The sequence below is a fragment of the Chelon labrosus genome, assembly GCF_963514085.1.
Source record: "Chelon labrosus genome assembly, chromosome: 20".
Taxonomy (NCBI): Eukaryota; Metazoa; Chordata; class Actinopteri; order Mugiliformes; family Mugilidae; genus Chelon; species Chelon labrosus.
In genome coordinates, this window is record NC_140353.1 from 15,718,374 (window position 1) to 15,745,367 (window position 26,994).

The 26,994-nt window shown below is 41.2% G+C and overlaps 3 protein-coding genes across 4 annotated transcripts in view; all 3 read left to right on the forward strand.

Annotated features, from left to right (window-relative positions):
- The window catches only part of LOC311505367 (cytosolic 5'-nucleotidase 1A-like), an 8,043-nt gene extending 2,946 nt beyond the window's left edge, over window positions 1-5,097 (forward strand). Inside the window, 5 exon segments of the mRNA XM_084568885.1 lie at window positions 323-490; window positions 697-826; window positions 3,782-3,904; window positions 4,006-4,190; window positions 4,663-5,097. Of these exon segments, the coding sequence (XP_084425011.1) occupies window positions 323-490; window positions 697-826; window positions 3,782-3,904; window positions 4,006-4,190; window positions 4,663-5,028 (972 nt within the window). The 3' untranslated portion in view covers window positions 5,029-5,097.
- A 5,216-nt stretch (window positions 5,098-10,313) lies between these two features.
- Window positions 10,314-12,429, forward strand: LOC311505070 (cytosolic 5'-nucleotidase 1A-like). 2 transcript variants are annotated; one of them, XM_084568472.1, is made up of 6 exons: window positions 10,314-10,499; window positions 10,668-10,751; window positions 10,959-11,079; window positions 11,442-11,573; window positions 11,689-11,870; window positions 12,006-12,429. In XM_084568472.1, the coding sequence occupies exons 1-6, from the start codon at window positions 10,422-10,424 to the stop codon at window positions 12,321-12,323; spliced, it is 915 nt and encodes a 304-aa protein (XP_084424598.1). In that variant the 5' UTR covers window positions 10,314-10,421; the 3' UTR covers window positions 12,324-12,429. The 2 variants fall into 2 exon arrangements, with proteins under 2 accessions (XP_084424598.1, XP_084424597.1); XM_084568471.1 differs by having other exon boundaries at window positions 11,689-12,429.
- Window positions 12,430-22,392: 9,963 nt separating this feature from the next.
- On the forward strand, window positions 22,393-24,614 carry LOC311505907 (cytosolic 5'-nucleotidase 1A-like; the record flags this gene model as incomplete). Its single annotated transcript, XM_084569732.1, has 6 exons — window positions 22,393-22,470; window positions 22,639-22,722; window positions 22,938-23,058; window positions 23,394-23,522; window positions 23,635-23,816; window positions 23,965-24,614. The coding sequence occupies 6 exons, from the start codon at window positions 22,393-22,395 to the stop codon at window positions 24,280-24,282; spliced, it is 912 nt and encodes a 303-aa protein (XP_084425858.1). The 3' UTR covers window positions 24,283-24,614.
- Window positions 24,615-26,994: the final 2,380 nt, after the last annotated feature.

Here is a 26,994-nt window from a genome sequence, read left to right on the forward strand (position 1 = left end):
ACAGTCTCAGTCTCCAAAGAGTTAACAGGTGTCAGCTATTCTGGGGTGTGGCCTTCACTATCAAGCTCTTGCAGAGGAAAGTATTTCATATCACACTGTCACTTCAGTCCTGTCACATCAGCTCAGCCACTGTTCTAGGTCAGGCCCGGGGACTAAAGCCTTAATTAAGTTATTTGTCGTCTCAGAACCGTCAGCCAATGTCAGCAAAAAAGGTTTCTCGGTATTATTATGCTTGTGTTTAAGAGAGTATGAGAAATGCTCAGTGTCCCTATACTCAGAAAACACATAATGATTCTCACAATGATCGTTTGTAACCCACCAGCCAAATCCGGAGAATGCCATCACCATCGCCGTGTCGTCCCGAGTCCTCTTCAACATGGAGACGGAGCAGCAGATCTATGAGCAGCAAGGCATGGAAGAGTACATCAAGTATCAGGTGGAGCATGAAACAGAGCCTTTTAGACCCGGACCTGCCTTCTCCTTTGTTAAGGTCAGAGGCAATGAAGTGAAAGAGGTGGACAAACAAATAAACATTTACAGTACACGCACACAAACAGAATGGTTCTTGTTGTAGGTGAGGAGTCGTGTCTCTGGAGGCGACGGATGAACACGATACAAGCTCATTTCCATTCTCACTGCGGTGATGCAGTGTTAACCTATTTTACTACTCTAATCTGTGTCTGGCCATGTTCCCAGGCTCTGGAGGCAGTGAACACTCAACTGAGGGAGCTGTACCCGGAGAGCGAGGAGCTTTTTGATGTGGTGCTCATGACCAACAACCACGCATATGTTGGCCTAAGGCTCATCAATACCATCAATCATCACCGTGAGTCACTAAGGCAAACAATAACGAGTGAAATGTTATTTTTATATCAGGCATATCCTCCACCATCTACCTCTACCAGTCACTTACATTTTTAATTAAAGCCACCCTATATGACACAGAAATGTTGCTACTGTCCACTAAAAACTACATGTATGTTCATATTAAATTCCTCGTATAAGTGAAAGGGTTACGGCATGGTTGCTACATTTTATCTAACAGACACCAGCAAGTCTTCTGAAATGTTTAAATTTTCAGATGAGGTGTTATCCGTCTGATCAAGCACATATTTGCTGAACAGAAATCTAAATGAAACTTTCTTGTTTCATTTCGTTGACACAGAAAGTGCCAAGGGTTTCAGATTTTTGATATCTACTAATGTCACTTGATCAGTCAGAACCAATATTCTCATTGCCACATTTTTATGTCACATAAGAAAAGCCTTTTGTAAAAACAGTCAGAATTTAGATAATAATAAAACTGGAGAGTTTGGTGATTTTTGATTGTTTAGATATATTCGACATTGAGAGCATATAAAAAAACTCAATGCACATTCATTGGAAACCCTATTTACAGTTTTTATCTGTCTATTTCTACACATGATTACTTACACTGAGACAATTACTTTTGTACTGCAAGTTTTCTGTCTTTTTATATCTTTAAATATTTACTATTTTGCGTAAAATCCTCGTTAAAAACTGCCCTGTCACAAAACTTGAAACTGGATTTCTGGTCCAATCATAATGCTCAAAATAAGCATTTGCATTGGAAATGAGCTCAAAATGAGCATTATGACTTTCTTGCCTGTAGTTACATAAGAAAACTGCCACCCCTGTCGGCCCTGAGCAGTCAGTGCAAATCTGAAGCTAGATTTGTAGGAACAGAATCCAAAGGCCACTTTGCAACGAAAGAACAACATAACTTATTAAAAAATGTAGGTTGCACTTTACTTCATTATTGTCTAGAAGTCAGTTACAATGACCGGTGTCGTGTTCCTTCATCACGTTGAATGGGGACCATGTCATTTTTAGGCATTTCTCTTTATGGCTTCATCTTGAGTCTATCCCACATCCACCATCCATCTTCCTGAAACACCCACTGGAAGATCAGACATATATAATCACAGCCACAAGGTACACAAAATAAGGCACTCATGTTGTTCATTTTACATGTTGCAATAACATCTAGGATTAACTAGACTTCCATGTCAGTAAGTAAGAAAAAAATCGAATATTGCGAATGTGAATCAGCCCCCTACTTTTGCTGATACAGTTAATTTTCTGACCTGTCGAGAGGTTGTTCCAAGCCGTCACTTCAGCCACTGATTGTTGACAGGCAATCACACTGGAGGGTCAATCAAGTAGTAATGCAGCTTTAAGTCTCTCCTGCTGAGTGTGTTGTTTCAAGCCAGCAGGGTCACCCTTACAGTTGTATGGTTGTAAATTGAGTGGCCAAAACAGTGAACACTGGAAATAGTACAGGCATATACAGATCAGCCATAACATCATGACCACCTAGTCATGCAAATAGTACTAATTACATTGGTATCATCAAGTCAATACTCAGTCTTCTAAGACAAACAGGGAAAGTGGGAGAATGTGAAAGATTTTGAAAAGTGCCACGTTTTGATGGCTAGACCACTGGGTCAGAGCATCACCACCGGGTGTTTCTGGTCTGGTGGCCCAAGGAAGGAAAAGCGATGAACCGGCAACAGGGTCATGAAGGGCCCAAGGTTCACTGAAGCCCACGAGGAGATAACCAACCAACCCAACTATAAGACTAGCTCCTGTAGCTCACATTGCTGAAAGAGTGAATGCTTGTTCTGACAGAAAGGTGTGGTGGAAGAAGGTGGTCTGGTCTGATGAATCACATTGTCTTTTGCATAATATGGGTTGCCAACTGCCTTTACGACACCTGTTCGGGGAACATTTGGCATCAAGTTTCGAGGGACACCACAATACCGTTGCCTTAGGGGTGTTATGTGTGTCATGGAAACATCTGAATAATTACTAAGACCCAGGTTTTACATAGGAACATTACATCGCAATGAGATCATCTGTGTCATTCACTTCACTGGCTGGTGGTTTTAATGTTGTGGCTGATCAGTGTACACACAAACACAAAGTGGCGGTGAACTGTATTCTAGCAAAGGGCCGTCATCCTGTAGATCCTCTAGCTGCTCACCACAGCTGGTCCTCTCCATTCCCACACTGTGAGTGACCTTTTGACCCAAGTCCTCCCCAGGTCACACAGGCAGGAAAGTGTGCACACAATGTCTGCTCAAGGCATTACAGTATCCTCTGTTGACTAAATAAGAGGAAGACAGAGAGAAAGAAAAGAGCAAAGGAGCTGACCGTAATCTAAGAACCTCTTGTACTGTGAGAGATGACCCGCGTGTCGATAGACTCCCACTCAGTTCAGAGAGGTCGCACTGAGCCCTCTGACTGAAGAGGGGACAGTGATTTTGTTCTCATGAACTTCACACACTCCCAAAGATAGTGATGGGAATTTGGGATTTACTATGGCAACCCCATACCCTGAACCCACTGATGTTCTGTGGTGTACGCAAATGGAAAAATCTGCCCTACCCGAAACATCTTCACTTCTCTCTTCCCTTTCCTATCACTCCGGGTCCTCACACAACTGGCATTCGATGTTTGATGTGTAACGCAGTAATACCATACATCAGTCATCACAGCAGTATTTGCACCTCTCCTCTAATTCTTCGTTCTTGGTTGACATTTATTCTGAAATTGTAGAACTGTTAACTTTCTCAGATTATTAATATTTCTGGTACTTACATTTATAAAATATATAGACAAGGCGACCATGAGTGGTGCACATATTGTAAAACGAAAACAGAAGTCATCGATGACACATGTACACACCTTAACCCAGAAATTGCGACATCGATTGTGATTCTTCTGAACGTGGACGTTTGACTGCTTCTCTCTGCAGAGCTGTTCATCGAGCGCTTTTGTATGACTGGAGGAAACAGTCCCATAGGCTACCTGAAGGCCTACCACACTAACCTCTACCTGTCTGCTGACTCAGCCAAGGTCCGTGAGGCTCTGGAGGAGGGTGAGTACACCGAGGGAGAAGCCGCCTCTCGCCAAAGAGCTGTAAGGTGCCCACCGTGATATGACCATACGCTGTACGACTTGTGTCTTCATGTGAACCAGGTATCGCAGCGGCCACCATGTTCACCCCAGAGAAGATGACGGAAGTTTCTGAGACTCAGTTGCGCGTCGCCTTCGACGGTGACGCCGTGCTCTTCTCGGACGAGTCTGAGCGCATTTACAAGGCCCACGGACTGGACAAGTTCTTTGAGCATGAGAAGGCACATGAAAACAAGCTTCTGGACCATGTAAAGTATACACAGTCACAATTAGCACTATTGCAGCGCATTTGGATATGCAGTGCATTCAATGCCTTTAAATGAAGGATAGCTAAAGTTACTGAAACTCTGGTCTTACATTTACTTAAAATAAAATTACACATATAGCACGGCCCACGGTGTACACAGTGCCTGGTTGTTAACTAACCAGACTATCCAAAGTGCTATTTTGTTGCTAAAACTGAAAGTATGCTCACAATAATCCATAACTAAGCGGGAACTAGAGTTTGAATGGGACTAACCCTTGGGTGTGTTTTAAATTGTAAATGGTCTAAATGTTAACTCAGATAATTTTGTTTTAGTATTTTCTTCTGGTAATGCCATTTTTAGATCTCAACTGTAAATATTCCAGTTTCATTAACCTACATGGGGTAATAATAAAGTGTAGTATAGTATAGTGTAGTAAAGTGTTACTGTCCTGTATGCTTCTGCCTTTCTGCAGGGACCACTCAAGGGCTTCCTGGAGGCTTTAGGAAAGCTACAGAAAAAGTTTTACGGAAAAGGCCAGCGCATGGACTGCCCCATCCGGACCTACCTGGTGACAGCTCGCAGCGCAGCCAGTTCTGGTACCAGAGCCCTGAAAACTCTGCGCTCGTGGGGCCTGGAGATCGACGAGGCTCTCTTTCTCGCTGGGGCACCAAAGGGCCCAATGCTGGAGAAGATCCGGCCGCACATCTTCTTCGATGACCAGATGTTTCATGTGGAGGGGGCAGCGGAGATGGGGACAGTGGCGTGTCACGTGCCCTACGGGATAGCTCAGAGAGTTGCAAAGAAAAAGGACAAAGAGACGTCTTCTGCTCTCATGTAGCGGCAACGTTCCTGTGCAGTCACTCAGGAAATGAAATGACTTTTAATTTTGGCACCTAAGGGACTGGCATCTAGCGGCAGGATATTAAAACTACTGGAAAATGAATTGCATATTCAAAAGAATCATAAAATAGTTGAAAATGAAATAACACACCAGCTGATGCAATGTCATAGTACTACATTAATACAGAAAATCCTTTTACACTCACTAATGACATAATAATAATAATATTATAGTTTATCTATGAACAATTTATTTAAGTTGTAATAAATGGATATGTGAATTATATTTTGTTTATTTCTTTTGACTGAAGTAATGTCTATCGTCTGCAAAATAATCTAGACCAAAACCTATTTATCAGCCACTCATTAATGACTCACCGACACATAGAACTGCCTTACTGACAAAAAGAGAGGATAAACACGAGGCGATTGGACGAGAACATGGTAACCCTAAATATCACTAAAGGTTGTGACTAATGATTTATTAACCATTACTGACATCATTATTCTCAATTTCTAAATACTTTCTTGTTATTAGAAGGTGGTCCTGTTTTATTTCATGCACTGATGTGTTTTAATCAACATCCGTGAACGTTGACCTCTTTGAAAAGACAAAAAAGCACCATTAAAACAAAGAATTCAAAATGAAAATAAAAAAGATATAAAGAAATCTAAGAAAACATCTACAAATTCTAAACAATGTTTATTCAGACACCAGGTCACCACCCATCAAATCAAGATTATTTCTGATAATAAGTTGAATTTATTGCACATCTTTGCCATTCTATCATTTCATTACTTGTCTTTGTGTTAAAGAGTTTTTAAAACTGGTGCCTTTTCCTCACTGATGTTTTGTCATGTTTTCTGCATGTTGTTGGCATCAGTGTGTCGTATAAGTGGGGGATTGATTTGAATGTATTTGAATGGTTTTAAAATTACAAATGAAGTGTATTAGAACATTTCAATATGTTTCTTTATATTTATTTAATGCGTCTTTTTTGTTCAAGACAAAAAAAAAAGTTTGGAATGTCGTGTGTAAATTTAATTTGTGATGCGTGTTGCTAAAATGCCAAAAGTTCAGTGTATGTGATGTTACTGCCTGCCTGCCTGTCCAATGTTGTCATGACGATGTCATTGCTGTTTTTTGGAATGAGTGGGAAATAATGACTAAAACTGGGACAAATGAGTAAATGTGGACTGTCTTTCTTTTTTCTTTCAAGTTTTAGACTTATTATTCATCAGGTTGCAAAGGACAAAACTAAGTACTTAAAGGGGAACTAAATAACGCAATATCTGCCGCGAAACTTGTTCATTTCACCAATATTTTGTTATGATACACTAGTGCTATTCCCCGTTGAGTCTGGAGTTACCTGATATCATCATCCAGTGATTGACCTACTAACCTCTGACCTGGAAGGTGTCATCTCTGAGCACCGCGTACACCCTGCGTGGCTTGTTTACATGTAATTTGCTACTGCTAGTCTTTTGCAACGTGGCTGAATATTTTTCCGATTCTGAAGTTGTGGATGATGACTTTGTTTATGATGGACGTCCTTACCGTTTTGTCCCAGAGTATATGGATGAGGAGCTCGTTGAAAGGACGATGCGGAGGCAGAGAGAGGAACAGCTGGCCAAAGAACAACAAACTGCTGCACGTCCGGGAATAGCACTAGTGTATCATAACAAAATATTGGTGAAATGAACCAATTTCGCAGCAGATAATGCCTTCTTTAGAGGCTGCGTTTCGGTGCCCCGATCATCAAAATGTGCCCATCAGCTGATTTCAACATCTTCAACTTGACACAAACCAGTGAATGACTTAACTTTTTTTTCTGCAATAAGAATACACAGCATTATACTGATAGACAAAAAGATGAATTTGATTATTGTTCCCACAATGTCAAGTATTTTAAATATTTAAAAAAGTACGTTAAAACTAATATTTTCTATTTCTAATCATGAAAGATTGCAAAATGCCAATTTAATATTAGTATTATGTGGCCTCCACCTTTGACTACTTACTGATTTACAGTATTAAATGGTTGTTCCTTTCAGAGAAGAATAAATGATAAATATATTTTAGATGAGCTGGTTTGATAAGGAGTGCTGTTCTTTTAGTTACATCATTGTTGCACAAAAGTTTCAGTTTGTCAGAAATAATTCTTGTATTTCCTGACAAGTCAAGTCGTGTTGTCTTTCCACTGTGTTAAAACAAACGGTGCATGCTGCAGTCGCTAAAGGAGTTGGAGTGGTAACAGGAAATGGTTTTTGAAACTTTTTAACAACAATCAAGCATGTCTAATTGGGGCACACAAGAAAATATAGACTGTGTTTCTGTTTCAGCGGTGAAGTAGAAAATGCTGTTTTTCGATAATAACACTTAAAAAATATATAAGTATTATTATTATGTGGGTTGCAGAGGAGAGAATAGATTCAATGACTTGCGACTGAAAATAAAAAGCAAGACATGGTAGTGTGTGTGAAAGGTTGGCAGGTAAAATGATTCTCCATCTTCTGAACAATATTTATTTGAGCACCAGATTACCAAAGAAACGTCACTCAAATTTCTATTAAATTCCATTTGTGCAACTCTTTCACTTCACTACTTTTCTTTGTGTTTAAGAGCTTTTAAACTGATGCATTTTCCTCGCAGCTGTTTTATGTCGTGTTTTTACATGTGGGTGATTGACTGATGTATTTTACGATGGCAAATTATGTGTATTAGACAATTTTAATGTTATAGTAATAGTAACATCTATCTATTGTGAGTGTGTGCTGTGCCATTCTGTATAATCTTCCTCTCCTATGACTAGTGTCTACAGTCCTTCATGCACACATCCAAAGATTATAATATAACCTCTTTAATGAAAAGTGTTGGAGTATTTTAGAAAGTGTGCCATTTGCACATTTGAGGAAATCTGAACAAGTCCTCTACTTCTCCCCTTGCTCAGATATATTTTTTAATGTTTACATTCTGAAGGTAACTCTAGCTAAAGGACTTTCTTGAAGGTTTTGTGAGTTTTGCTGATGTAAACTGGATGGGTTGAGGTTCAGTATTGGGATGGTCCTTGAATACCAGCATTATGGAGCAGAGCATCAGTAATCCAGTTGAGTCTTGACACTAGAGTCCCATTACAGGTTCTAGTGTTAATTTTGTCACCTATTTTTAATTTAGTCTTAGTCTTGTGCCAAATGTCCTTGTTAGTTTTAGTCATATTTAGTCATTCACATATCTTTTTTCTTAGTCAAGTTTTAGTCGACTAAAAGTCTCGTCATTTTAGTCAAAAGAGAACTCAAGGTATCTTAGTCAAGTTTTAGTCGACTAAAAGTCTCGTCATTTTTAGTCTAGTCTTAGTCAAAAGAAAACTCAATATATCTTAGTCAAGTTTTAGTCAAAACATTTTAGTCTTTTTTTATATAACAGATTATTTCTGAGATTATTTCTGATAACCATTTCAGTCAAATATCGAGCCTCTTCCTTCTACCTAGCATGTCGACGTCTGCTAGCCTGGATACCAGACTCTGTAGGGAATGCAAATGAGCGGAAGTACGTAGGCAGGCGGAGCCAGGCTAGACGTCTGCACCCACTCTGGCAGAAATCTCTGGTGTTTGCTACTGTCTATCTATGGGTGTACTCTCCATGTAGTTTCATGTTGCAGCCACAGGTTGGCAGCATAGCCACAGGCTGGCAGCAACGCACAAACTCATTCGGAATATTTTGAAGGCCTAACAGTTGAATATCGTGTTTTCCGGACTATAAGGCGCACCTGAATATAAGCTGCACCAGCTAAATTTTGGGGAAACTACAGATTGTGCCATATAAGCCGCACCCGACTATAAACCGCTGGTGTTTTAATGTTTAATTACCGTAAGGGTTTCTTCTACCACGGAGGGGATTGTCGGGACAGAAATGACTGTTTGGAAACGCGAAGCGTCCCATTTATTTACATTTGACAAACATAAATCTTTCGATCAATCAAACAAAAAATCAATCGATCAAACTTTCACATCTTTGACATTACAAACAGCATTCGTGCAGTGCACAAATAATAACGGTGCGCTCCTAGCGCACTTCCTGCAGTCATAGTACCTAGCAGTGCAGTATAACAAAAAACAAAGCTTACAACGCTTGACGAGGCAATAACGTTAAATGGCTAAATTTAATTTGTTTGTAAAAGTGCTTGCCTGTAACACGGCAGCAAAAGTGCAGTAACCCGGCTGCTCAACTAAATAACCAGCATCTTTTTCGAAAACAGCCAACACAGCAGTAAAGGTGCAGTAACACGGCCGTTTACTGTATCAAAATAACCAGCCTACTATACCAGAAAAGTCAGTTCTTAATCCTCGTGTCATCGTCTATGACATGATAGTGCGCCCCTGGTGACCGTTAGCTGTAAAAAGCCGTTGTATAAGCCGCAGGGTCCAAAGCAAGTGACAAAAGTAGCGGCTTAGTCCGGAATTTACGGTATTCTATCTCACGATGAAAAAGTAGAGACAACTGTAGAAAAAACTGAAGAGAGATTTTATCTTAGTTTTTATTTTATGCAAAACATTTTAGTCTCGTCTTTTTTCGTCAACAATAATGGATGTTAATTTAGTCTTAGTCAGCGTTTTTGGACAAGTCTCATCATCGTCTCGTCTTAGTCATGGAAAAAAAGGTCGTTGACGAACATATTTAGTTTCGTCTCGTCTGACGAAATGAACACTAACAGGTTCACACTTGACCAACTACGATAACATGTCGACATATGCTTGAGTCATACGTTAATTACATTTCCAATAATCCAAGAGAATGATAAGTGAATAGAAATAGAAAGGGGAGCAGGGAGAGAGTAAAAGAAAAATCAAAGCAGACACTTGGATGTGGAGTTGTGCCATTCTTGTCTCTGTGTTAAAGAGTTTTTAAAACTGGTACCTTTTCCTCACTGATGTTTTGTCATGTTTTCTGCATGTTGTTGCCATCAGTGTGTCGTATAAGTGGGGGATTGATTTGAATGTATTTGAATGGTTTTAAGATTACAAATGAAGTGTATTAGAACATTTCAATATGTTTCTTTATATTTATTTAATGGGTCTTTTTTGTTCAAGACAAAAAAACAAGTTTGGACTGTCATGTGTAAATTTAATTTGTGTTGCGTGTTGCTAAAATGTCAAAAGTTCAGTGTATGTGATTTTTGGAATGAGAAATGGGAAATAAAACTGGGACAAATGAGTAGAGTCCCATTACAGGTTCAAACTTGACCAACTACAATAACATGTCGACATATGCTTGAGTCATAATTACATTTCCAATAATCCAAGAGAACGATAAGCGAATGGAAACAGAAAGGAGAGCAGAGAGAGAGTATAAAAGAGAAATGAAAGCAGACACTTGGATGTGGAGCTGAAGAGATGAGCAGCAAAAACAAGCAAAGTCGGAAGAGGACCAGAGAAACAAATACCAGTATGGGAGAAAATGCGATGATAAAGGTAAAGAAAAGAAGGTTTTGCTTTGTTTAATTATCATCATTTGATGCACTGATATACTATCAAGTAAAGAGTATATGTGTAAAGGTTTTCTCAAATTATCCCTCACAAAAAAAAACTGCATTAGAAAACTTGGGATTGTTGTTAAAGTGTTAATTTCTGATCCTGTAGCCTGAACCAGAGATTGCTGTCACCATCGCAATGACTACAGAAGTGTTCTCCATGATAGAACCACGGGGCCTTTCCTTCTTTAAGGTCAGAAACCATTAAGGAAAAAAGCTGAGCACATTATGAGTTAAAAACATAGTACACACACACACACACACACACACGCACGCACGCACACACACACCACAATACCAACAGAACAACTGATCCCTGTTTTGTGAACACACAAGCATTTTCTTTCTGATTGAGTTATTTAGATTTTTCTTTAATTTCTTAATCTTGCTGTGCTCTCAGGCTCTGAAGGCAGTGAATGCTAAACTTAAAGAGCATTACCCTGACAGCAAGGATCTCTTTAAGGTCATACTCATCTGTGACAACGCAACAGAGGCACCCATGGATGTTATCAGAGAACAAGGTGAGTTACTGATGCACACAAACGGGTCTGATGACGTATACATACAGTACATACCTACACAAATACACAAAGCAGAACATTCAGACAGAGACAATCTGTGATCATCTGTTATTTAAAGTCTCAGCTCCTGTCTGTTGTTGTGTTGAGTTGTGGTTGCTTTTCATTAAAAAATAGCTGCAGTGCTTGTGTGTCATTCTTGAACTAAATCCATCAGTGACTATAATTAATCAACAGTACTGTACGATAAACATGGGGCCTCTAACATCCGTGCATCTGTAAGTTACCAGTACTGTACCAGCTATAGAACACAACATTTTTAGGAAATTGATTGTCCAGTGGCCTTGTCATTCATTCTTTTGCAGATCTGGAGGAACTCATCACTATCGTGCCTGTGAAAAAAAAGAACAATCTTGTTGGTGAATTACAGACCAATAATACCCACCTGTACCTGTGTACTGAACCAGGGTGGAGGGCTCAAGAAGCAGCAAATGAAGGTAAACAAGACAAAATGTCCGTTAGTCTACATGCTGTAACCAGTAGTGTAATTTGTGTAGTTGTGCATCACACCATAACTCCTTGTGTTAATATGATTGACTGCCCCTGCATCAGGTATAGCAACTGGTATCGTGTCCATCCCAGAGAACATGAGGATGCCAGAGGATCAGCTGCGTTTTGCCTTTGATGGTGATGCTGTCCTCTTCTCTAACGAGTCAGAACGTATTTTCCAGAGTGATGGATTAGAAGGATACTTGAGGAACGAGAGGGAAAAAGTTGACGTTTCAATGGGATCGGTATGGACAGTAACAAATTCATATAAATACAATATTTGTTTGCACCTGCATGATATGATGTTAATAGGTATCATCCTATACTACAACCACTGTGCTGCGGTACGTCATTGCTCCTCTTCTCCTTCCTCTCTTCAGGGACCGTTCAAAAGATTCTTGGAGGTGTTAGTGAGGCTGCAGAAGAAGTTGTATGATAAAGGCATGTACAAGAACTGCCCTATTCGCACATACCTGGTGACATCTCGCAACCCAGGCATTGGAGGGTACAGAGCCTTAAACACTCTGCACATGTGGGATGTTGAGATTGATGAGGCTGTATTTCTTCGGGGGACAAAGAAAGGTCCCACCCTGGAGAGGATCCGCCCCCACATCTTCTTTGACGACCAGCTGCGTCATATTGAAGCTGCACTGGCGGTCGGCACAGTGGCATGCAAGGCGCTCTATCACTCAGAGTGACCAAAAGGAAATTCATTCTGTGAGTCAGCTCCTGAAATGTTATAGTGGATAGAAAAATGTAAACTAGAACACCATGTCACATCAATAAAGACATAATGAATGAATATATATATATGCAGAGACATTTCTTGCTATAGGCCAACTAGGCAAATGCTTCGGGCCCCAAAGCTACATGATCATCCTCATCTGAGAATTAAAATATCCAGTCTTTATCTGTAGCTATCTCTGTGTTTGTTACATTATATGCTTCAAAATAAACGTCGTAGGAATAAATAAAATAAACTGCAATGATATGCTGTGGTCGGTGTTTTTGTGGCAATAATTGCATCATATTCGTTGGACCGCACTGTCGCAAAGTGAGTGACGTAGCGGGCCGCTGACGGGTGTGCTGGGCATGATTGACAGCTACCCATCATTCCCGTCAGCGAGAATATTAAACAAAACAAACCCAGTAATGGGATAAAAAAAATAAGTTATCTCAGTTTCACGGAAAACGGAAGAAAACGGAGGAAGAAAAACGGTCAAAAGATAAAAGTAAGACATTTGTTGGTGACGTGGGCTGGATAGGCGGAGGTGAAACGCCGTTAAACAAGTTTGTTTATTTGTCCTGCTAACCAGCTAGCTAGCCCTGGGTAAATGTTAGCTAGCTGGCTAGGATGAACTCAGCTTTGGTGTTTGCTTCATGAAAGTTGGCGAATAGAAAATTAATATGTCTCACGTGAATGGACAGTCGGTCCTGCCATGGTCATAGCTGACTGACTCCAGACCCCTTTATTTTTTTTTTTACTGTCAGGACCGTTTCTAGCTTCGTGGGGGTCCTACCAAACCCTTTGATGGATTCAAGGAGTTTTATTGTCATTACACACATGTTGGTACATGAGGTGGAACGAAATTAGTTACCCTGGTCCCGGTGCAAGCCAAAGCAGAAACAGTAACACATTTGAAAGGTTTGTCTTTTAAGTGATTTATAAATATGAGGCATTGTTTTTATTGTGACTATTGTGTCAGTGGATCATTTATCTTAGTTTTATTTCTTTCACTAGTCCTATGTGTAAATTAATGCAGAAAACTCTTAGAAGTGACAACTTTGTAATTGGGTATGCTGTACATCACAATGTTTAATATAAAAACTGATTTATTTTAATTTCCTGTATTACAGCAACATCACTGCATTTATAAAATAGGAATATGTGCTAATGATCTACTTTGCTTGATAACCTAAGGAGCCTTGTCTTTGCATGAGCAGTTCTAAAATATTTTGGAGCTCCAGACGTTGAGCCAGAGAGATCTTCTGAACTTCCTGACCAGGAAGCTCCAGGACCATCACATAAACACATAAACTGTTATTATTACTTTGATTAAGTATATCAGGTGTTATGCTGATAAGTGACTGTGATGTTAAATCAGCATTATTTTTAGTGTTGTTTTGTTTTCATTGTTGCACTTTAAAATAAATGTTGGTTTGTTGTATTTTCTTATTTAAAGTAAACATTTTTATAAACACTCAAAATCAGTTTTATTTATTGACATATAGAGGATTGTTGTTTTCCTTGTATTATAGTTTTTTATCAGTTTAACTTGCCTGTGTGGCTCAACTTAAGATGCTCATGTAGTGTAATAGACAACCAACCACGGATATGTTTTGCACTGAATGCAGTCGTTTTGCACAGACTCCAGAAATGCACAATTGTCACTTTCTATATTTATATTACTTACCTGACTATTTTATATACTCAGTTAGCTAATTTTATTCTATTTTTATACTCTTACTGTTTCTGCTTTGGCTTGCACCGGGACCAGGGTAACTAATTTTGTTCCACCTCATGTACCAACATGTGTGAATCCATCTAAGGGTTAGGTATCTCTTCATCATAGTTTGACAAACTAGGGGCCCCCAAACAGCATCTCGCTTAGGTCCCCCACGATGCTAGAAACGGCCCTGCATCAGACTAGAGAAGGAAAGTCGACAATGCGCTTCCTGTGTACTACTTCTACTGGGTTGAACAGGCAGCCTGTTGAAAAAAACAAATTCAGGTATGGTGTGGTTTCTGTTGCTATCATTAGCTTTCTGAGGAATTTTTGGAACCAGTTTAAAACGTTAGCGATGCTATGGGAACACATCGTTTTATAGCTAACACTAGCTAGCGGTTTAAAAACAACAACCCTCTATAGCTCTAAGCTATATGGGGAGTCGTGTATATTATTCATCTTCCGTACCTTTTTTCGATTTCAAACTCGCCCCGCAATTTTGGGGCGACACCGACAAAAATTACATCAAAACGTGCGCCTTTATCGGGATCGGTGTGCTCTTACTTTTATAAGGAATCCACGAATTTTTCGCGAATTTATTCGCGAAAAACTGCGAAAATCGTCCCATTGAAATGAATGGGAAACTGCGAAAAAACGAAAAAAAAAGGAAAAACTGACACTTTTGAGGGGCATTTTCAAAAGCTAACTCCTCCCGCAAAATTTCACCTAGAGACTTCATTTAAACTTTAAAATGTAGGTAAATTTGTCCTCTATAAAAATATAATTCAGATTTTTGATATCTTTTATACTTTTCGATCAATCACTCGTCAATCATCGTGATCAATCATGTGAAATTTCTGAGTTTATAATGGGTGTGTATTGCGTGGAATGTTCGGCCTAGAGTGGGAGACCTCACAGGCTAGAGTGAGACAGGCTGTCTGAAATTCACTGAAATTTTTCTCTTTCCACGCTGCTCCTGGGCACATCTTACATCGTAGACATTAGATTTTTTCCACTTTTGTAGAGGAACTTGTCCTGATTCATACAATGTGCTCGCCTAAGACGAGACATTTTCTGAATTTGAATGGCGTGCCCCAGAGTGAGGAGTGTCCCGCTCCAACTGCCACTGAACTCCCATTCAAAATTTGAAGCTGATTTTCGAGGAAAGCTGAATCCACCCTCTTCTTATACTCACAACAGTTTCCACAATATTTACTCCAGAGACACCAAAATTACATCAGTGTGTTCAGGAACTTCTCCTGCCAATCACTATCTGTTTTTTGAGTGGGTGAGCTTTGGTTTTGCCTCAGTGAGCCCAAATGCGAGGACTGTCAGAGGGCAAAAAATCAAAATTTCTTCCTTCTCCTCTCCTGTGTCTGTGAGTAGTCATGGCAACCAGCAGAGTCACCATGGCAGCCTCAGGCCAGGGCCACAGCTGCAGCCATTTTTGTAGTCCTTGGCAGTTAATTTCAGTTTATTTAAGTAAATAACAAAGAAAGAGACAGAGAGAGGGTAAAAGACAGACAGGCAGTAACAGAGAGGTAAAGCAAGACATTTTTTGAGGTGACTGTCACTCTGCTTGCTCTGTGTGTACATCTGAGCTGAATGTTTTCTATTGTGTGTGTGTGTGACTGTGCTAATCTCTAGCCTTAGCCTAGTTTAGTGCGTCAGCGCCGCGCATTAGCGTGGCAAATGGTAATGCCAACATTAGTAATGGTAATGCTAACATCTTTTTCCTTTTCTTTTTTTAATAACCCCGGCAGCAGCCCTCGAGTCACTCTCAAAATTTCCTGCGGGAATTTTCTAGTTATTCATCAGGTTGCAAAGGACAAAACTAAGTACTTAAAGGGGAACTAAATAACGCAATATCTGCCGCGAAACTTGTTCATTTCACCAATATTTTGTTATGATACACTAGTGCTATTCCCCGTTGAGTCTGGAGTTACCTGTTATCATCATCCAGTGATTGACCTACTAACCTCTGACCTGGAAGGTGTCATCTCTGAGCACCGCGTACACCCTGCGTGGCTTGTTTACATGTAATTTGCTACTGCTAGTCTTTTGCAACGTGGCTGAATATTTTTCCGATTCTGAAGTTGTGGATGATGACTTTGTTTATGATGGACGTCCTTACCGTTTTGTCCCAGAGTATATGGATGAGGAGCTCGCTGAAAGGACGATGCGGAGGCAGAGAGAGGAACAGCTGGCCAAAGAACAACAAACTGCTGCACGTCCGGGAATAGCACTAGTGTATCATAACAAAATATTGGTGAAATGAACCAATTTCGCAGCAGATAATGCGTTATTTAGAGGCTGCGTTTCGGTGCCCCGATCATCAAAACGTGCCCATCAGCTGATTTCAACATCTTCAACTTGACACAAACCAGTGAATCATTTAACTTTTTTTTCTGCAATAAGAATACACAGCATTGTATACTGATAGACAAAAAGATGAATTTGATTATTGTTCCCACAATGTCAAGTATTTTAAATATTTAAAAAAGTTATTTTCTATTTCTAATCATGAACGATTGCAAAATGCCAATTTAATATTAGTATTATGTGGCCTCCACCTTTGACTCTACTTACTGATTTACAGTATTAAATGGTTGTTCCTTTCAGAGAAGAATAAACGATAAATATATTTTAGATGAGCTGGTTTGATAAGGAGTGCTGTTCTTTTAGTTACATCATTGTTGCACAAAAGTTTCAGTTTGTCAGAAATGATTCTTGTATTTCCTGACAAGTCAAGTCGTGTTGTCTTTCCACTGTGTTAAAACAAACGGTGCATGCTGCAGTCGCTAAAGGAGTTGGAGTGGTAACAGGAAATGGTTTTTGAAACTTTTTAACAACAATCAAGCATGTCTAATTGGGGCACACAAGAAAATATAGACTGTGTTTCTGTTTCAGCGGTGAAGTAGAAAATGCTGTTTTTCGATAATAACACTTAAAAAATATATAAGTATTATTATTATTATTAGAAATGATTCTTGTATTTCCTGACAAGTCATGTTGTCATTCCACTGTGTTAAAACAAACACTAAAGGAGTTGGAGCTGCAACAGGAAATGAAACAAACAAGCATGTCTTCCAGAAGACAAACTCTGACTAAAATTGGGGAATACAAGAAATTGTAGACTGTGTTTCTGTTTCAGCAGTGAAGTAGAAAATGCTGTTTTTCGATAGTAACAGCAAAAAAATATATAAGTATTGTTGCAGAGGAGAGAATAGATTCAATGACTTGCGACTGAAAATAAAAAGCAAGACATGGTAGTGTGTGTGAAAGGTTGGCAGGTAAAATGATTCTCCATCTTCTGAACAATATTTATTTGAGCACCAGATTACCAAAGAAACATCACTCAAATATCTATTTTGACCATTTGTGCAACTCTTTCACTTTACTACTTCTCTTTGTTTTTAAGAGTTTTTAAACTGATGCATTTTCCTCGCAGCTGTTTTATGTCGTGTTTTTACATGTGGGTGATTGATTGATGTATTTTACGATGGCAAATTATGTGTATTAGACAATTTTAATGTTATAGTAATAGTAACAAGGTACTTGTGGCGCTGTGAGAGACGGCAGCTACTCCAGTCGCTCCGTAGCACTGTTCCCGTTTTTCGAGTTTTTTTCGAGTTTTTCTCTTGTTTTCTTTCTTTTTCTTTTTATCTTTGGATTTGTTACTATGTATCCTATGGATACGGCAGTTTCCCACATTAGAGCCAGCTCTCTCGTTTATTCTAGAGAGGATTTGCTGGCTCTCAGGAAGACCACACACGGAGAAAGGCACAACATCCCAGCGGAGTTGCGGAGGAGGTACCGGGGCTGCAAAGCCGGGGCTAAGCTAAAGGCTAGGCTAGCGGAAAATCGGAGGCGTTATAAACCATCGCTTCCCTCCGTGATTATGGGGAACGTCAACTCGCTGCCGAATAAGATGGACGAGCTGTCCGCTCTGGAGAACCAACGGATTTACCGTGAGTGCAGCTTGTTCATTCTGACGGAGACATGGCTAACCGATAGCGTACCGGATGCTAACGTGGATCTGCGGGGATTTACAGCAGTAAGAGCCGACAGAGACACGAAGGCGTGCGGGAAAAGCAAAGGTGGGGGACTCATCATCTACATCAACAACCGTTGGTGTAACCCTGGCCATGTCACAGTCAAGACAGCGTGGTGTTGCCCTAATCTGGAACTGCTAGCCGTTAGTCTGCGGCCATATTATCTGCCCAGGGAGTTCAGTCACGTGATCTCCATCTGTGTTTACATCCCTCCGAGGGCGGAAGCAACCGCTGCCTGTGAGAAAATACACAGTGTCACAGCACGGCTGCAGATGCAACATTCTGATGCCTTCATAATAATTTCTGGAGACTTTAATCATGTCACCCTGGACTCCACACTGGCTACCTTCCATCAGGTCGTGAACTGCCCCACCAGGAAGAACAGGACAATAGACTTACTGTATACCAACGTGAAGGAGGCATACAGAGTCACCGCCCTGCCCCCCCTGGGCAAGTCAGATCATAACCTGGTGTACATTCAGCCCCAATACACACCCCTGGTCCAGAGGCAGGCTGTCTCTACTCGTTCCATCAGGAGGTGGACTCCTGAAGCAGAGGAGGCCCTGAGAGACTGCTACAACACCACGGACTGGGATGTACTGCTGGGTGTACATGACGAGGACATAGAGGGGATGACTCACTGCATCACAGACTATCTCAACTTCTGTGCAGATGTGGTCGCCCCCACCAAGACTGTTCGGTGTTACCCAAACAACAAACCATGGGTAACACAGGGAGTCAAGGCTGTCCTCAACCAGAAGAAGAAGGCCTTCAGGACCAAAGACAAGGAGGAGATGAAAGCAGCACAGAGGGAGGTGAAACAATGCCTGAGGGAAGCAAAGGACTGCTACAGGAAGAAGGTGGAGCAGAAGCTGAGGGAGAACAACATGAGGGACGTCTGGGAAGGTGTCAGAACCATCACAGGACACAAAGCAAGGACCAGCACAGAGGGGGGAAGTGTAGAGAGAGCCAACGACCTGAACATGTTTTTCAATAGGTTCAGTGAAAGCACTCCACTCCCCACCGTTACTGTAGCCTGCCCTCCCCCCAACGTATCTTCACCCACAGACATCAGCAGCCCCTCCTCCTCTCCTCCCCCCCAGCTGCCACAGCCATCCCCCCACCTAGCCCTCCCACTCGCACCTTTCTTGCACAGAATCCCCCGACTCTCCCCTCCTCTTCCATGGGAGCTGGACAGCCCCCCAACCCCCTCACCCTCCTCTCAACCCCCCCCTTGCTTCACAGCTGATCAAGTGAGGGGTGAACTGAGGAAGCTCCGTCCCCGGAAGGCAGCAGGACCCGACATGGTGTGTCCACGGCTTCTGAAGACCTGCGCTGCTGAACTCGGGGAGCCGCTACAACGCATCTTCAACCTGAGCCTGCAACTCGGGAGAGTGCCCACCCTCTGGAAGACTTCATGCATCGTTCCTGTCCCCAAGAGGAACCGGCCCAGCGAGCTGAATGACTTCAGACCGGTGGCACTCACATCACATCTGATGAAGACGATGGAGCGGCTCTTCCTCCAGCTCCTCAGACCTCAGGTGCAGCACGCTGAGGACCCTCTACAGTTTGCCTACCGGGCAGAGGTTGGTGTAGAGGATGCCATCCTCTACCTCTTACACAGAGCCCACTCGCATCTGGACAAGGGAAAAGGCACTGTCAGGATTACCTTCCTGGACTTTTCGAGTGCCTTCAACACAATCCAGCCCCTTGTACTCCAGGAAAAACTCTCCAGAATGCGAGTGGACCCCTGCCTGGTTGCTTGGATTTCCAGCTACCTCACCGATAGACCACAGTACGTCAGGCTGAAGGACATCACGTCTGACACTGTGGTCAGCAGCACTGGAGCTCCACAGGGGACTGTACTTTCCCCTATCCTCTTCACCCTGTACACCGCGGACTTCTGCTACATCTCAGACACGTGTCACGTCCAGAAGTTTGCAGATGACACGGCCATTGTGGGGTGTATCAGTGGCGACGAAGAGGAGGAGTACAGGAGCCTGGTGAGGGATTTTGTTGTCTGGAGCCACACAAACAATCTACAGCTCAACACCTCAAAGACTAAGGAACTGGTCATTGACTTTGGGAGGGACAGACCCAACCCCAGACCAGTTCTGATAGGAGCAGAGGAGGTGGAGGTCGTGCAGACCTACAAATATCTTGGGCTGTGGCTGGACAACAAACTGGACTGGACGAGCAACACGGGGCAGCTGTACAAGAAGACCCAGAGCAGGATGTACTTCTTGAGGAGGTTAAGATCCTTCAACATCTGCAAGAAGCTCCTGGGGATCTTCTACCAGTCTGTGGTCGCCAGCGTCCTGTCCTACGCTGTGGTGTGCTGGGGTGGGAGCACCTCCAAGGCAGACCTCTCCAGGTTGGAGAAACTAATCAGGCGGGCTGGCTCTGTGGTTGGCACGAGGCTGGACCCTCTGGCTACTGTAGCAGAGAGCAGGACACTTAAAAAACTAACAAGTATCCTGGACAATGCCAGTCACCCTCTGCACACGACCATCAGTAGCCAGAGAAGCACCTTCAGCGAGAGGCTGCTCCTCCCAAGGTGCAGGACAAATAGACTGAGGAACTCTTTTGTCCCCCGTGCCATCAGACTGTACAACCACCACTCACTTGGGGGGAGGAGGACAAAAAGGAAAGGGCCTGAATGACTTTTTTAACTAATCTGCAATAGTAAAGTAAAGTGCAATAACAGTGTATGTACAGTCATGTACAGTCACAATATTTATTTCTCTATTTATGCAACAACCATGCATGTACAGTCAATATTTATTTTTGTATTACTATTTTTATTATTCTTCACTGGGTGTATTGGTATTCTGGGCTTTTTATACTGTCTCCTACATGTATGTCTGAAAGTGCTGGTTGCGATGGAGATGTCAATTTCCCTGCGGGAACCTCCCAAAGGGATCAATAAAGTCGTCTATCTATCTATCTATCTATCTAACATATATCTATTGTGAGTGTGTGCTGTGCCATTCTGTATAATCTTCCTCTCCTATGACTAGTGTCTACAGTCCTTCATGCACACATCCAAAGATTATAATATAACCTCTTTAATGAAAAGTGTTGGAGTATTTTGGAAAGTGTGCCATTTGCACATTTGAGGAAATCTGAACAAGTCCTCTACTTCTCCCCTTGCTCAGATATATTTTTTAATGTTTACATTCTGAAGGTAACTCTAGCTAAAGGACTTTCTTGAAGGTTTTGTGAGTTTTGCTGATGTAAACTGGATGGGTTGAGGTTCAGTATTGGGATGGTCCGTGAATGCCAGCATTATGGAGCAGAGCATCAGTAATCCAGTTGAGTCTTGACACTAGAGTCCCATTACAGGTTCTAGTGTTAATTTTGTCACCTATTTTTAATTTAGTCTTAGTCTTAGTCTTGTGCCAAATGTCCTTGTTAGTTTTAGTCATTTTTAGTCATTCACATATCTTTTTTTCTTAGTCAAGTTTTAGTCGACTAAAAGTCTCGTCATTTTTAGTCTAGTTTTAGTCAAAAGAAAACTCAATATATCTTAGTCAAGTTTTAGTCAAAACATTTTAGTCTTTTTTTTATATAACAAATTATTTCTGAGATTATTTCTGATAACCATTTCAGTCAAATATCGAGTCTCTTCCTTCTACTTAGCATGTCGACGTCTGCACCCACTCTGGCAGAAATCTCTGGTGTTTGCTACTGTCTATCTATGGGTGTACTCTCCATGTAGTTTCATGTTGCAGCCACAGGTTGGCAGCATAGCCACAGGCTGGCAGCAACAGCATGAACTCATTCGGAATATTTTGAAGGCCTAACAGTTGAATATCGTATTTTCCGGACTATAAGTTGTAACTAAGGGGGGCGGGGCTTAGCCAAAGGTCAATTGGCCTACTGTTGCTACGTCCGACATTCTCTTCTGGGCTGTGGTTTTCTGGTTATCTATAAGGCTCTGGTATCAACATGGCATGCTGTGACAGCTCTTCCTGCTGAACTTTTGTCAAACTTTTATAAAGCAGCAAATAAACTGTCCGATAGAAGTAGGCAAAAGGGGCTGCAATATGCGTGGCGGAGGCTGGGACTGACAATATCAAGGAGCAACACTGTTCATGCAAAGCTGGGTACGTCTCTATTCACTTCTATAATCGTTATTACGAAGCAAACGGACTAACGTTACGCACGTATAACGTTGTATTTCTTCAGCATGTGCTAGCGTATCAACAACTATGCAACTTAAGCTGTAATCAAAGCAGACACTTGGATGTGGAGCTGAAGAGATGAGCAGCAAAAACAAGCAAAGTCAGAAGAGGACCAGAGAAACAAATACCAGTATGGGAGAAAATGCGATGATAAAGGTAAAGAAAAGAAGGTTTTGCTTTGTTTAATTATCATCATTTGATGCACTGATATACTATCAAGTAAAGAGTATATGTGTAAAGGTTTTCTCAAATTATCCCTCACAAAAAAAAACTGCGTTAGAAAACTTGGGATTGTTGTTAAAGTGTTAATTTCTGATCCTGTAGCCTGAACCAGAGATTGCTGTCACCATCGCAATGACTACAGAAGTGTTCTCCATGATGGAACCACGGGGCCTTTCCTTCTTTAAGGTCAGAAACCATTAAGGAAAAAAGCTGAGCACATTATGAGTTAAAAACATAGTACACACACACACACACACACACACACACACACACACGCACGCACACACACACCACAATACCAACAGAACAACTGATCCCTGTTTTGTGAACACACAAGCATTTTCTTTCTGACTGAGTTATTTAGATTTTTCTTTACTTTCTTAATCTTGCTGTGCTCTCAGGCTCTGAAGGCAGTGAATGCTAAACTTAAAGAGCATTACCCTGACAGCAAGGAGCTCTTTAAGGTCATACTCATCTGTGACAACGCAACAGAGGCACCCATGGATGTTATCAGAGAACAAGGTGAGTTACTGATGCACACAAACAGGTCTGATGACATATACATACAGGACACACCTACACAAATACACAAAGCAGAAAATTCACACAGACAGTGATCATCTGTCATTTAAAGTCTCAGCTCCTTTCTGTTGTTGTGTTGTGGTTGTTTTTCATTAAAAAATAGCTGCAGTGCTTGTGTGTCATTCTTGAACTAAATCCATCTGTGACTATAATTAATCAACAGTACTGTACAATATCTGTAGGCATCTGAAAGTTAACAGTACTGTACCAGCTATGGGACAGAACATTTTTAGGAAACCGATTGTCCAGTGGCCTTGTCATTCTTTCTTTTGCAGATCTGGAGGAACTCATCACTATCGTGCCTGTGAATGAAAACAATCTTGTTGGTGAATTACAGAAAAATAATACCCACCTGTACCTGTGTACTGAACCAGGGTGGAGGGCTCAAGAAGCAGCAAATGAAGGTAAACAAGACAAAATGTCCGTTAGTCTACATGCTGTAACCTGTGTAATCTGTGTAGCTGTGCATCACACCATAACTCCTTGTGTTAATGTGATTGACTGTCCTTGCATCAGGTATAGCAACTGGTATCGTGTCCATCCCAGAGAACATGAGGATGCCAGAGGGTCAGCTGCGTTTCGCCTTTGATGGTGATGCTGTCCTCTTCTCTAACGAGTCAGAACTTGTTTTCAAGAGTGATGGATTAGAAAGATACTTGAAGAATGAGAAGGAAAATGTTGAAGTTCCAATGGGATCGGTATGGACAGTCACAAATTCATATAAATACAATATGTGTTTGCACCTGCATGATATGATGTTAATAGGTTACATTATATTTAATCATCCTACACTACAACAAGTAAGCTGCAGAACGTCATTGATCCTCTTCTCCCTCCTCTCTTCAGGGGCCGTTCAAAAGATTCCTGGAGGTGTTAGTGAGGCTGCAGAAGAAGTTGTATGATAAAGGCATGTACAAGAACTGCCCAATTCGCACATACGTGGTGACAGCTCGCGACCCAGGCATTGCAGGGTACAGAGCCTTAAACACTCTGCACATGTGGGATGTTGAGATTGATGAGGCTGTATTTCTTCGGGGGACAAACAAAGGTCCCACCCTGGAGAGGATCCGCCCCCACATCTTCTTTGACGACCAGCTGCGTCATATTGAAGCTGCACTGGCGGTCGGCACAGTGGCATGCAAGGCGCTCTATCACTCAGAGTGACCAAAAGGAAATTAATTCTGTGAGTCAGCTCCTGAAATGTTATAGTGGATAGAAAAATGTAAACTAGAACACCATGTCACATCAATAAAGACATAATGAATGAATATATATATATGCAGAGCCGTTTCTTGCTATAGGCGAACTAGGCAAATGCTTCGGGCCCCAAAGCTACATGATCATCCTCATCTGAGAATTAAAATATCCAGTCTTTATCTGTAGCTATCTCTGTGTTTGTTAAATTATATGCTTCAAAATAAACGTCGTAGGAATAAATAAAATAAACTGCAATGATATGCTGTGGTCGGTGTTTTTGTGGCAATAATTGCATCATATTCGTTGGACCGCACTGTCGCAAAGTGAGTGACGTAGCGGGCCGCCGACAGGCGTGCTGGGCATGATTGACAGCTACCCATCATTCCCGTCAGCGAGAATATTAAACAAAACAAACCCAGTAATGGGATAAAAAAAATAAGTTATCTCAGTTTCACGGAAAACGGAGGGAAAAAAACGGTCAAAAGATAAAAGTAAGACATTTGTTGGTGACGTGGGCTGGATAGGCGGAGGTGAAACGCCGTTTAACAAGTTTGTTTATTTGTCCTGCTAACCAGCTAGCTAGCCCTGGGTAAATGTTAGCTAGCTGGCTAGGATGAACTCAGCTTTGGTGTTTGCTTCATGAAAGCTGGTGAATAGAAAATTAATATGTCTCACGTGAATGGACAGTCTGTCCTGCCATGGTCATAGATGACTGACTCCAGACCCCTTTATTTTTTTTTTTACTGTCAGGACCGTTTCTAGCTTCGTGGGGGTCCTACCAAACCCTTTGATAGATTCAAGGAGTTTTATTGTCATTACACACATGTTGGTACATGAGGTGGAATGAAAGTAGTTACCCTGGTCCCGGTGCAAGCCAAAGCAGAAACAGTAACACATTTTAAAGGTTTGTCTTTTAAGTGATTTATAAATATGAGGCATTGTTTTTATTGTGACTATTGTGTCAGTGGATCATTTATCTTAGTTTTATTTCTTTCACTAGTCCTATGTGTAAATTAATGCAGAAAACTCTTAGAAGTGACAACTTTGTAATTGGGTATGCTGTACATCACAATGTTTAATATAAAAACTGATTTATTTTAATTTCCTGTATTACAGCAACATCACTGCATTTATAAAATAGGAATATGTGCTAATGATCTATTTTGCTTGATAACCTAAGGAGCCTTGTCTTTGCATGAGCAGTTCTAAAATATTTTGGAGCTCCAGACGTTGAGCCAGAGAGATCTTCTGAACTTCCTGACCAGGAAGCTCCAGGACCATCACATAAACACATAAACTGTTATTATTACTTTGATTAAGTATATCAGGTGTTGCTGATAAGTGACTGTGATGTTAAATCAGCATTATTTTTAGGGTTGTTTTGTTTTCATTGTTGCACTTTAAAATAAATGTTGGTTTGTTGTATTTTCTTATTTAAAGTAAACATTTTTATAAACACTCAAAATCAGTTTTATTTATTGACATATAGAGGATTGTTGTTTTCCTTGTATTATAGTTTTTTATCAGTTTAACTTGCCTGTGTGGCTCAACTTAAGATGCTCATGTAGTGTAATAGACAACCAACCACAGATACGTTTTGCACTGAATGCAGTCGTTTTGCACAGACTCCAGTAATCCACAATTGTCACTTTCTATATTTATATTACTTACCTGACTATTTTATATACTCAGTTAGCTAATTTTATTCTATTTTTATACTCTTACTGTTTCTGCTTTGGCTTGCACCGGGACCAGGGTAACTAATTTTGTTCCACCTCATGTACCAACATGTGTGAATCCATCTAAGGGTTAGGTATCTCTTCATCATAGTTTGACAAACGAGGGGCCCCCAAACAGCATCTCGCTTAGGTCCCCCACGACGCTAGAAACGGCCCTGCATCAGACTAGAGAAGGAAAGTCGACAGTGCGCTTCCTGTGTACTACTTCTACTGGGTTGAACAGGCAGCCTGTTGAAAAAAACAAATTCAGGTATGGTGTGGTTTCTGTTGCTATCATTAGCTTTCTGAGGATTTTTTGGAACCAGTTTAAAACGTTAGCAATGCTATGGGAACACATCGTTTTATAGCTAACACTAGCTAGCGGTTTAAAAACAACAACCCAATAACCCACAATTTATTATTAAAAATTATCCAGATGCTCATGCAGGACATCTGATCAATGAAGTCCAGATTATTCTGCTACAACTTTTTCATTTTAAGAATAAGAAAACCTTTATTTGTCCCACAATGGGGAAATTGCAGTTTGCAACAGCATGCAGAAATGACAGAGATAGAATAGATGATAGACATATTGCACAGGCTGGTGTTATTACACCATAAGGTGTAATAATATTGCACATATTTGTTCGTTGTGGAGCCTAACAGCAGCAGGAAGGAAAGACCTTCTGTATCTTTCCTTCACACATCGAGGGTGAAGCAGTCTGTCACTGAAGCTGCTCCTCAGCTCCGCCAGGCAGGACTCATCATCCAGCATGGAGGATAGTTCAGCCAGAACTCTCCCGTCACCCACCTCTCCCACCGAGTCCAAGGGGCAGCCCAGGACAGAGCTGGACTTCCTGATGATCTTATCCAGCTTCTTCCTTTCCCTCTCTGCTATGCCACTGCTCCAGCAGACCACTCCACACAGGATAAATTGTTTCATTAATGGCAAAATCATTTT